The 11,823-nt window shown below is 47.0% G+C and overlaps 1 protein-coding gene across 1 annotated transcript in view; it reads right to left on the bottom strand.

Moving 5' to 3' along the window:
- Nucleotides 1–1,383, bottom strand: part of LOC107116751 (keratin, type II cytoskeletal 5-like) — an 18,433-nt gene extending 17,050 nt beyond the window's left edge. The window contains exon 1 of the mRNA XM_015418742.1: nucleotides 800–1,383. Coding sequence (XP_015274228.1) covers nucleotides 800–1,315 — 516 coding nt within the window. The 5' untranslated portion in view covers nucleotides 1,316–1,383. The remainder of the gene's footprint in view (nucleotides 1–799) is intronic.
- Nucleotides 1,384–11,823: the final 10,440 nt, after the last annotated feature.

Genomic DNA, 11,823 nt, shown 5'->3' with positions numbered 1-11,823 from the left:
GATTTTAAAAGATTGCCAACTTGGAAATAAGCTCTGCTGAATGTCATGAGATCTTCTTCCAAATAAATATGAATAGAACAAAGCAGTCAAAAGCTGGGTTTAACAGTTGCCTGCCCCTAGACTTTGTACTGAGGCAAATTATAGATGTGATTGATTTGAATGAATGGAGTTTTGAATTGCACAAGCATATTCTTCCAGTGCTACTACCTGACCCTCCCATTTCCACTTCTACTACTCAAAACTCCACTCTTCCTCTAGCCCTGCTGTCTGTCACATCTAAAGAAGACCTCTGAGCTGTAACCACATCATTTCTGTATTAATTGCTGGGCTAGAGCTGTTGCCAATTGACTTTATGGATCGTGGTGCTATGCTCTGAAAAACAGCCTGCTGCACTTAAGTTAAATAACTGAAAGGATGTGTAGAATATATCTGAGACATTTCGCTAGTCGTTATAAAATCATTTTGCTTCTATCAGAATAATTCAATTCCTTCCAAGCAGGGGCATTCAAAACCCACTTTCAAATTTTATTTGAAATGAAATTTGGTAGAGGCTGCAGGACCTTCGTCAATCACTCTATTTCCATGTCAAGAAATGCTTGACCTGCAACATTTGTGCATTTTAGAGGCATAGAAGCAGGGCTAATAAGACGTTGGAATCTATGTACTGAATGTATTACTTGGACCCACAGTTTAATATGAGCAGCTACTGGTAGGGCAGTAGGAGATGCAACAAGGCCCATGCGATTGCATCCTCAAGTACTCCTATTAGATAAATTAAGGGAAAACATTTATTTCTCACCTTATCTATGAAGGAGGCAAATTTGTTGTTGAGTGTCTTGATCTGCTCCCCCTCCTCTTTACGGACTCTTTGGATGCTGGGGTCAATGTCCAGGTGGAGAGGTGCCAGCAGGTTCTGATTGATAGTCACTTCTTGGATTCCACCAGGTGGGCAAACTGGGAAACCAGCGCCACTTCTGCTGCCTCCATATCCAGTTCCGACGAACCCAAAGTTTCCGCCACCAAGCCCGTATCCACCACCAGCGCCACCACCGAACCCATATCCACCCCCAATGCCACTGGCATAACAGGCACCACCGCCAACAACTGAGATCCTCTTAGATCCACCTAGGCTGTATAGGCTTCGGCTGCCAAAGCTGCTGCCGCCAACAACTCTACCCAAACCACCACCAACGCCGCAGCCTCCAGTTCTGGATACAGCGCTGGAGCTGAAACTGGTACGGCATGAACCAGGAATGACGGCAGATGAATTACTGAAGCCTTTCCTCTGGATCTTTACGGAGGATTGATAAGCCATTTTAGCTGGAATGCTGCAAATGAAAGAATGAAGAGGCAGAAGGGGAAAGAGAGTACACGGTGGAAGCAGCCGGGAGCACTTGTATTCTCTAGGACTTAAGGGCTCTTCTTTTATTTACATTGTCCAGGAAGTGGGATTGGTTGTGAACGATGTGGATCATCTTTCTGATTAATGGGGCTGGGCATGCCCTGCGGCTTTTGGAGGGGTGACATCACCCAGCCACACACACCCATATCAAAAGGTGGGGGGGATGTGTGTGACAGTATAGCAATTTCACTTCTAAATGAACATTACTGTACCATTTGGAAATAATGATCACCTTCCCTGGCCTTCACCACACTAATTAGTTCAATTTGTACTCTCACTGGCAAGCAAGAAAGTAGACAGGCTTTCCAGTGAAATCAGGTGGCCCATTGCCCAATCTCCTCCCAAAAATTCAAGGCAAGGATGGACATGCATACTACCCAATGCACACGTCCTGGGAATTTTTATAGTTCCCACAATGTTTTATTTCTTTTGCAAAATGTATATCCCACCTGTCTGCCCTCAGATAGTCACTCACTTGATCACTTTCAAATACCAATTTGTGAGCCCAAAGGCTTGGGTCCATTGGAGCTTTTCCACAGATGCCAGGATTTACTCGAGTCAGGGGTTTTTTTCCCCTTCTTTTTTGAAAAAGAGGTGCCGGATTTCTCAAGAGGGAAATGAAGCTTTCGGACTGCATACTGTCCTGATCATTTAAACATTTTTAAATGAATTTTGTCTCAGAGGTTCCAGAACTCTGTTCCAGCGTGTTCCACCAGAACAAAGCCCTGATTCCAGCAGAGTGCAACTTTCTTTCATCCCTCTCCCATGGCAGCCTGAAATGCTCCCTAAAACTGTGTACCTAAGAGGTCCTGAGGAACAGCATTTTGTGCTGCCACAAGAAGGAGAGGCAAGGAAGTTGTACTCCATGGCAGGAAATTCTGGCCCAGTAGCAGAACGCCAGTGGATCTGAGTTTGATTTCTCTTTGGAAATCGCCTGGTCTCTTTGCCCTTCTTTGGCCACCCACCTGCCGCTACTTGGAAAACTATTCTACAAATAGGATGCATTGTTCACCTCCTCATAAGGCATGCAAAAAAGAGGCCCTTCCAATTGAACAAGACAATATTTCTATAGCATGTTTTTTTAAAAAATATATTCTTGGTTGGGCCCAGCATGCTGTTAGAATGGGCTGCTAGGTGTGGATTTTCCCTGCTTTCCCCTCCGCTCAGCAGTCCCTTCCAACCTTGGGGACACAGGCCCAATCTGCATCTAGCATTTGCTCTGCTGTTTTACCAAACCCAGTCTGGAACAGAAACTTCCCCTCTACATTACATGGCACTTTCTCTTTGATTGATTGTCGGATTTTATGGCAGTGTCCAGACTGCATGACCAACTTTCACTTCATTTGTTCCCTCGGTTTTATGGTAGCCATCTGCATAGATTTATGGCCATTTTATGGCCTTTCAGGGGTGACCCTGCAGTCAGTATGGCATTGGCCTGGGGCATCTGAATGTAGTTTTGAGCCACATCTTTTTTTGTGGGTTTGGTAAAACAGCGGAGCAAATGCTAGACACAGATTGGGCCACAGGGACACATGAAGCTGCCTTATACAGAATCAGACCCTTGGTCCATCAAAGTCAGCATTGTCTACTCAAGACTGGCAACAGCTCCAGGGTCCCAGGCAGAGGTCTTTTTTATCACCTACTGCTTGGTCCTTTAATTGGAGATGCAGGGGATTGAACCGGGGACCTTCTGCATGCCAAGCAGATGCTCTGCCACTGAGCTGCAGCCCCTCCCTTAAAGTTGACCCCTGGCCCGGTTCTGGGACCCATGTTAGGTAATCCCTGTGTAGGTTAGGAGGCTGCAGTGAGGAAAAGAAAGGAGTAAAATTATCCTGCCTGCCACTTCCTTCAGTGGAGCAGTGCTGATGGAAGAGGGAGGAGGGAGGGAGCTCGCCCTCTTTCCGCTCCTCGCTGCAGCCCATCAATCTGCTTTACTATCACTCCCCATGCATCCCACTTCCCTAGAAATCACCTTTCCTGGGGTTAGAAGAGGCTGCTGCAGGGAGAGGAAAGTGGGGCAAGATTTGTGATCATTATGTGAGCAGAATGTTGCACCCAGCCCTCTGACTCTACAAATAGCCAGTAAGTATCAAATAACAAATTCCATTGTTGATATCTGATGGTTTCTCAGTAGCTGTCAATCAATACCTTCCACTTTATTTGCAAGCCGCATTTATTATCTTTTGGCCAGTTTGGTGTAGTGGTTAAGTGCGCGGACTCTAATCTGGGATTACCGGGTTTGATTCCCCACTCCTCCACTTGCACCTGGCTGGATGACCTTGGGCAAGCCATAACGCTGGCACAGCTGTTCTTGAGAAAGAGCAGCTTCTGTCAAGAGCTCTCTCAGCCCCACCCACCTCACAGGGTGTCTGTTGTGGGGAGGGGAAGGGAAAGGAGTTTGTAAGCCGCTCTGAGACACCTTTGGGTAGTGAAGGGTGGGGTATAAATCCAATCTCTTTTCTTCTTCTTCTTAATATTATTATTATTTACTTTATTTATGTTCCGCATTCTCCCCAATGGGGACCCAAAGCGGCTTACATCATTCCCTTCTCCTCTGTTTTATCCTCACAGCAACCCTGTGAGGTAGGTTAGACTGAGAGATTGTGATGAGCCCAAGCTTCTATGTCAGTGCGGGGATTTGAACCTGGGTTTCCTAGATCCTAATTTGACATTTTAACCACTGCACCACGTTGACTTTTAGTAAATGTTCATTCGTGTCACTGGTCAGGAGACTTCCCGTTGAATGGGAAATGGGGTTATGGGGATCATATTTAAAATGTTTATGTCAAGTGTTCATCTTGATATTCAAGTATTAATGTTATGTCATAATTAAGAATCTGAACTGCAAACCTGGAAAATGCTTAGAATACTGAAATGTTTCATTTTAGCTTTCTGTAAGTGTTCAGTCCCACTTCAGTGGGAAGGTAACAGCGTTCCGTGTGCCTTGGTGTTTAGTCATGCTGGCCACATGACCATGGAAACATCTTTGGACAGCGCTGGCTCTTCGGCTTTGAAACGGAGATGAGCACTGCAAACCTAGAGTCAGATTCGACTGGCTTTCGAGCAAGGGAACCTTTACTTTTAAGTGTTCAGGAGTTATTCTGATAGGGGGTTTGAGTTTCCTCTGTACACAATGTCTGACTTCTACACAACACTGGCTCACAGGAACCAAAGAAATCTTAGCTGATTAATCACACAAGTTTTAAGGGATGACTCAGTTAATTAATCAGTTCAATTCTGCTTAATTCTGCATTTGAACAAAAAGAAATGCTGAAGAAAAATACACACTTTCTTTGTTTTTAGAATGATGCATTCCTGAGTCACATCAGATCCTGTCTTGGAGGAGATGTTCTGCTAAGGTGGAGTGCCTTTTCGAAGATGGTGTGTACCATCTGCTGTTTTAATAAGGTTTAGTAATAAAATAATTATGTTTTAAAACATAATGTGCTGCTTAATGACTTGGGAGCAGGACACCTTTTAAATTTATCAAAGGCAGGGCTGATGTCGGAGGTTGACATTTTTTGGGCAGCTACCCAATCCTGACAGCTCCAGGAGGGCCCTATCGCCAATCCCTCTTCCCATAGAAGAAGAAGAAGAAGATGAAGAGATTGGATTTATACCCCGCCCTTCACTTGGAGTCTCAGAGCGGCTTACAAACTCCTTTCCCTTCCCCTCCCCACAACAGACACCCTGTGAGGTGGGTGGGGCTGAGAGAACTCTGACACAAACTGCTCTTTTTCAAGGACAGCTGTGCCAGAGCTTGTGACTGACCCAAGGTCACATCAGCAGGTGCAAGTAGAGGAGTGGGGAATCAAACCCGGTTCTCCCAGATTAGAGTCGGCACACTTAACCACTACACCAAACTGGCTCTCTATCAAGAAGAGGATGATGGGTAAAGGAAGAGGAGGTGACGGGAGCAGTGGTAACCTTGGGTACAGCATCAAAATGCATTTTCTCCAGGAACCCCACAAACCTGGAGTTGCCCCCAATCAAATGTTTATTTAATCAGTTTATTTAATTCACCAACAATTCCAGCATGGCTGCCCCACGTGTCTTCCCCAGCCCCGGTAATCTTGAGGAACCGAAACCCTCTCAAAGGCCTTGGGGGGGGGGGGATATCAAAAACTCTCGAAAGGGAGAAATTAATACTCAACAGAAAGGAGAATCATTCATTCAGGTGTCTGTGGAATCACCTGGGAGGCTTTCCTTGTTGATGGCTGTGGACTTTTTTTGCTATGAAGAGAGATATGTGGGTATCATTGCAGCACCAGCATTGTAGCACCAGCGGTTCGAAAGCGCCATTAATATCAAAATAAACGCAAGTAGATAAATGGGAACCTACCTTAGATGGTAGGGGGCACCCTCCCCCATCGTGGGGGTCGTGAGAGGGCCGGAGCTCGGCGGACGGTGAAAGCAGCGAGCGGTGAAAATGGCGTCCGGATACATCGGTGGCGAAACCAGACGGCGGTGGAGAAGGCGGAGCCGGGACGACGCGCGAGCGTGGCGGCACAGGCAGGGAGGAGACGCGAGGACAGAGCCATGGCCGAGCATGCTGCACGGCCCCTCCACTGGGTGCCAGTAGGGATGTCCCCACCCCTAAGAATTGTGGCCATAGGTTAGGGATAATGAATAACTGTAGCCGCTCAGAGACCCCTTCGGGGGTTAGAGCGGGGTAGCAAGCCAAATAAATAAATAAAGAAAGAAATAAAACTTAGGCAAGGTGCCAGGAATGCAAACAGTGTAAGCTTTGAATGCTTGGCTTTCCCTTAACTTCAAAGACATCTTTACATTAGGATTCCTTGCAGTTTGGAAACTTGAAATACCTAAAGAACTAGTAATCCAGGATGTGCCCGGTAGAGGGTGGGCAGGGGGGGGGGTCACCTTTTTCAAAGATGCATGTGCAGCACTTCAGCTTCCCAGATTGTTCAAGAGGAGGCTGAATCATGCCAAATCTGTTTATACAAGCCGTCTCCTTCCCAGACACACACCACAGGCAAGCCTATTGTTCATACTTCTGAGCGTCTGCAGGTTAGAAGAATGAGAATGGCGTAATACTGAGGGCCTTGTCCAATGCTTTCTCATACAATGTGCCTTCCATTCCACAAAGCCTTTGGCCTTAACCTAGGGTTGACAGCCTCCAGGTGGGGCCTGGGGATCTCCCGCTTTTACCACTGATCCCCAGCCGACAGAGATCTGCACCCCTGGAGAAAATGGCAGCTTTGAAGGTGGACTCTATGGCATTGTACCATGCTGAGGCCCCTCCCCTCCCCAAACCACGCCCTCTCCTGGCTCCACCCCCAAAGTCTCCAGGTATTTTCCAACCCAGACTTGGCAACCCTACCTTAACCTCTTAGCACTTCTGATCTCTATGCTTCTGAAATTCTCTTCATCCAAATTTCTCCCTAGGGAAATTAACTGATCTTGTTTTCAAAGCAGAAAAGAACAGTGGGAATGCTTCATAATTTCACTTTTTATTTCTGGAACATGTGCAGTTTGATACATCTAACCCTAAAAGTGCTGGTGGGATTAATTAGCTGCCTCATTTGTATTTTTTTGGTAGAATTTCGAGAAAAGTGGCTCTAGAACCTTTTCCTCTTAGGACATTTTCAGCTGTAAAGTAACAGGCAATATCACCCAAAGTAGAGCCACATATCACTTACACTTTACCTTCTGTTAAAAAAGCACCTGGGTAGAAAATAAACCCTAGATAATCAATGCATTTTTGCCATTAGGGTATTTTTTTACCCCGTGCGGTATTGAAACACCCCCTCCCCTTTTTACATACCTCATGAAGGATCAATGGAGAATATACAACAAAGATGATGGATGCAGAAAGAAACATGAGAATCAAGATGTGCAGAGCATTTGTAAGACATTTTAAACAAAGCATTCTTCAAGCATTTAAAGGTGCTGCTCACAATTTGTGAGGACCAATTCCGCATCCCTAAAGTTTCTCAATATTACTGTTTGTACAATATAGATCATTTCTTTTTTATGTTTATTTATACCAGGGATGCCCAATGTGGCACCCGTGGGTGCTGTTGTGTCCGCTGACCCCTTTCCTGGCATCTGCCAAGTGTTTTTTGGAAAATGGGTGCGGCCAGAGGGGACTTTTGCCCAGCAGGACTTTACTTGGCCACTAGAGATCTAATTTGCTCTGCGGATTTTTTTTTAAATGTTGCTTTGGCAGCAGCTGCCACCACAGGTTCACTTGAAAACAATACGTTCATTTCAAAAAGTATCCTGCCAAAGACAGCTTCTGCCTGAAATGTTGAAGAGCTGCTATTACAGTTAGGCGTAACCTCACTCCCTGCTATTTTGTGGCTGGCTCCACTTCCTGTGGCAGCAATTCTGAAGTTGTGCCCATCAATCTGGTCAGAATTCCAAAGGTGCCCACAGGCTCAAAAAAAGTTGGGGATCCCTGATTTGTATTGTCCACAGTGGTTGTATGGAATCTTCTGCAGACGTTGGTCCTTTCTGCACTCTCGTTTTAATCCATGTTCACTGCAATGTCCTCCAAGCAATTCTGCACTAAAATCAAATTCAACCTTCTGTTTTAATGTGGGTATCTTCCCCATTCTGCACTAAAATCGAGTTCGACCCTCTTTTTATTCTCCCCCCCCCATTCGACGTTATATTACCTCTCTTCAGAGGTAAAAAAAGGTCAGCCCAGTTTCAACCTGCTGTTGCCCAGGGTTACTTGGATGCTGTTCCTTTCCGCATTTGCCTGACACACTGGATTTTCTCAGTGTCCCTCAGCAAAACAGCATCCAAATAACTTGGGGGCAACAGCAGGCTGAAACTGGGCTGACCACTGAAGGGAGGTAATATAATGCCAAATTGGGGTGGGGGGCGGAATACAAAGAGGGTCAAACTCGATTTTAGTGCAGAATGGGGGGAAAACCCACATTTTAAAAAAAGGTTGAATTTGATTTTAGTGCAGAATTGCTTAGAGGACATCACAGTGAACATGGATCAAAAGGAGAGGGCAGAAAGGGCTGCTGTTTTGTCGTGGACTTAAATGGCCTCAACTTGAACGCTGAGAAAATACGGAGTAGCAGGCAAATGTGGAAAGGACCTTTGTGAAACAGGACTTTCCCATATCCCCCATCTGCTATAGACCACTGAGTCCCCCCTCAGCAGACTCTCAGGAACAGCACAGGGGGCAAGGAGGGGGTCTGCAGTGGGAGGGGGAATTGGCAGAATTCATCAGTCCCATAAATGGAAATGCTACTCCATTGATTTATTAACCCCTTTTCTTCACTGTAGAACTCAAGGCTGCTTACAATATAAACAAAACATTATAAAAAACAATTAAAACAATCATCAACCCCATAGAAGTCACAGTTTTAAAATTCCAATTAGGACAGCCATGAATAAAAGCCAAATCAATCAAATGCTGTCCTGAATGAAATTGTCTTCAACTGCCTTCTGATGACCAGCAATGAGGGGGCCAAGTCCATCTCTCTGGGGAGGTTGTTGCATAATTGTGGGGCTGCTGCAGAAAAGGGTCTAGCTTGTGTACCCACCAAATGAGCATCTTTGGGACAGTCAGGAGGGCACCTCCTTGTGATCTTAATTCCCAAGCAAGGAACGTATGGGATAAGACGGTCCTTCAGATACCCTGGCCTGGTCCCAAGCCACATAGGGCTTTAAAAGACAAAAATAACACCTTGAATTGGGCTCAGGAGCAGATTAGCCAGTGTAATTGCTGTAATATGGGGGCTACATGCTCCTGATACCTGGCCTCGACCAACAGTCTAGCTGCAGTTTTCTGCATTAGCTTCAGTTTCCAAACACTCTTCAAGGGTAGTCTCAATTAGAGCACATTGCAGTAGTCCAGTCTAGATGCAACTAAGGCATGGATCACTGTGTCTAGATCTGACTGACCCAGGAACGGATGCAGTTGATGCACCAACCAGAGCTGGGCAAATGCGCTCCAAGATACTATGGTTGATAGTATCAAAAGCCTCTGTGAGATCCAACTTGTTGGGTACATACCAGTTATTTGGGTTTTCTGCTTTTCACTGCTGATTTTGTAGGTTTGTTTTCTTGTATGGACATCTTGTTTTATACATCTAATGGGTTGGATCCTGTGGGCATGAATGGGGGGAATTTTTGCTGAACCTGGAGAATGGACTAGCTTAGGGTTGGAATCAGAGATCTTCCACAGAACTGGTGACCTCCCCCCGGCTTGCATTTGTGGAAATCTATGTAGGATCTAAGCCGAAATGTTTCTAATGTATTGTGCTGATTCATTGATGCATAGATAAATGTTGATGAAAAAAGGATATCTTTTATGGCAAATATTTGGAGCCAGCTGATGGATGGATGACAGAATCGTTTTCCTACTGTCACCTCCCATGGATGTTTCCCCTGACTGAGGAAGATGGGGTAAGGGGAGGTGAGGGACTTCAGTGGGGTATAAAGCCATGAAGTCTACCGGCCAAAGCTGCCATTTTCTCATAAGAACATAAGAGACGCCAATGTTGGATCAGGCCAAAGGCCCATCCAGTCCAACACTGTGTCACACAGTGGCCAGAAATACCAGGTGCCATCAGGAGGTCCACCAGTGGGACCATTCTCCAGGAGATCTGATCTCTAGAGATCAGGTAATCAGGGTTGCCAGCCCCCAGGTCCGGGTGAGGCTTCTCCCACTTCTGGGGGCTCCAATCTGCCGCTGGCAAATCAATTTGCCGATCTTTTTGCAAGCGGGGTGGGGCCGCCCACAGTGCACGAGTGGCAGCCCCGTGTGCTACAGCCCGAACCCTGCTCACAAAAAGACCCTTTAAAGGGTCTTTTTCTGAGTGGAGCTTGCAGCAAGCAACAGCCCCTCTCCCTCCCTGCTGAAAGATTTAAAGGGCCCTCCAGCTGATTGGCAGGCCATGTGCTCCCCACCAATCAGCTGAAGACCTTTAAATCTCTGCAGGAGGGGAGGGAGAGGGGTGGCCATGGCTTGGAGGTGGGGCTTGGGGGCATCCCAGCCCCTCCGGAAGGCCCGCCAAATCCCCCCACCAGAGCAAGGAGGGGACCTGGTAACCCTAGTTGTAATTCCAGGGGCTCTTCAGGTCCCACCCATGGTTTGGCAACCCTAGGCACCATGAGCCCTATATACTCCAGGCTGCACCAAGGAATGGCATTGCTGATGTACATTTTTATCCCCCCCCCCAGACACACACACATGCACTATTTTGTCCTCACAAGGTTAGGCCGAGAGGGAGCGACTAGCCAAAGATCACCCAGTGAGCTTCAGTGGGTAGGGCTGGGATCGGAGCTCAGTTCTCCTAATTTTACCCTCTGACCACTACTTTAATGTCTAAATGCTGAAAAACTGCTGCTGCTCAGCAGGTGTGAACTTGAGCAGTGCCTGGATGGGAGACCACATAAGCTGCCCTGAGCTTTCCAGGGATCACTGGCAAGGTGAGAAAATGAAATCCTGCTTGATCCTGCATGCCTTTGTGGTCATGATTAACTGGGCTCTCCCTAGGTATGTGCACTATGGGGTTTTGCGTCCCACCTTCCCCATCCAGTTTCTCACCTGTATACCCTTTTCTTTGTCTTACCACCAAAGTGCATAATTATATGGTCTGGCTGTAGAGATTCCACCCCCACCCCCCCCGTATATTCTTTTCCTTTGTTGTGGAACAATTGAGCCAAAATTGCCGCCTGCTGAGGCTTGCTGTAAAACCTGCTTCTTCTGCAGTGTGTAGTCATTCTCCTGATGCTGATTCTTGAGACAGAGAAGTGGGTAAGAATGCAGTAGGCTTGCCAAGTCCCCCCGGGGGGCGGGGAAACCCCCGCCCCAGAGGCCCGTTCCCCACCACTGGATTGGGCCCCGGCGGGAACTCCGCCCCGACGTGCACGTCACCAGGAAGTGACGTGACGCCGCCGGGCACGCTGGGGCCACGCGGGGCCACGGTCATCCGAGGGAAAACTCTATGGTGATCGGCCCGGGAGTCCCCCCGCTGCGATCACTTGGCAACCCTAGAATGCAGGGAGGTGTTGGTATAGGGGTCAACTTGGGGGTTGGGCATGGAGGCATCACAGATACTGTTGCCTTGAGGGTTTATTCCTCCTTTGGTCCCTTGCTGACTGCCACAATCTGCCATCCACTGGGACCATTTCTTGCCTCTTTGAGAAGATGGATTTATGCCCGGGCTAAGTAAATGACAATTGAGGGCCTCAGATTATGAGACGATGCTCAATATTTTTTTAAAAAATTACTAAAACTTACCATACTGAGGGCAATGCTACCGTATTGAGGTTAATAATAGGATTGCCAGCTCTGGGTAGGGAAATTCCGGGAGATTTTGGTGGTGGGGCCTGGGGAGGCGTCTCAGCAGGGATGTGAAGCCATAGAGTCCAAAGCAGCCATTTTCTCCAGGGGAACTGATATGTGCAGCCTGAAGAGCAGCTGTTAT

This window comes from Gekko japonicus, unplaced genomic scaffold (assembly GCF_001447785.1).
Source record: "Gekko japonicus isolate JY-2015 unplaced genomic scaffold, Gekko_japonicus_V1.1 scaffold823, whole genome shotgun sequence".
NCBI classification, from domain to species: Eukaryota; Metazoa; Chordata; class Lepidosauria; order Squamata; family Gekkonidae; genus Gekko; species Gekko japonicus.
The sequence above is the reverse complement of the archived record's forward strand: the minus strand, read 5'-3'. Positions and strand labels throughout refer to the sequence as shown.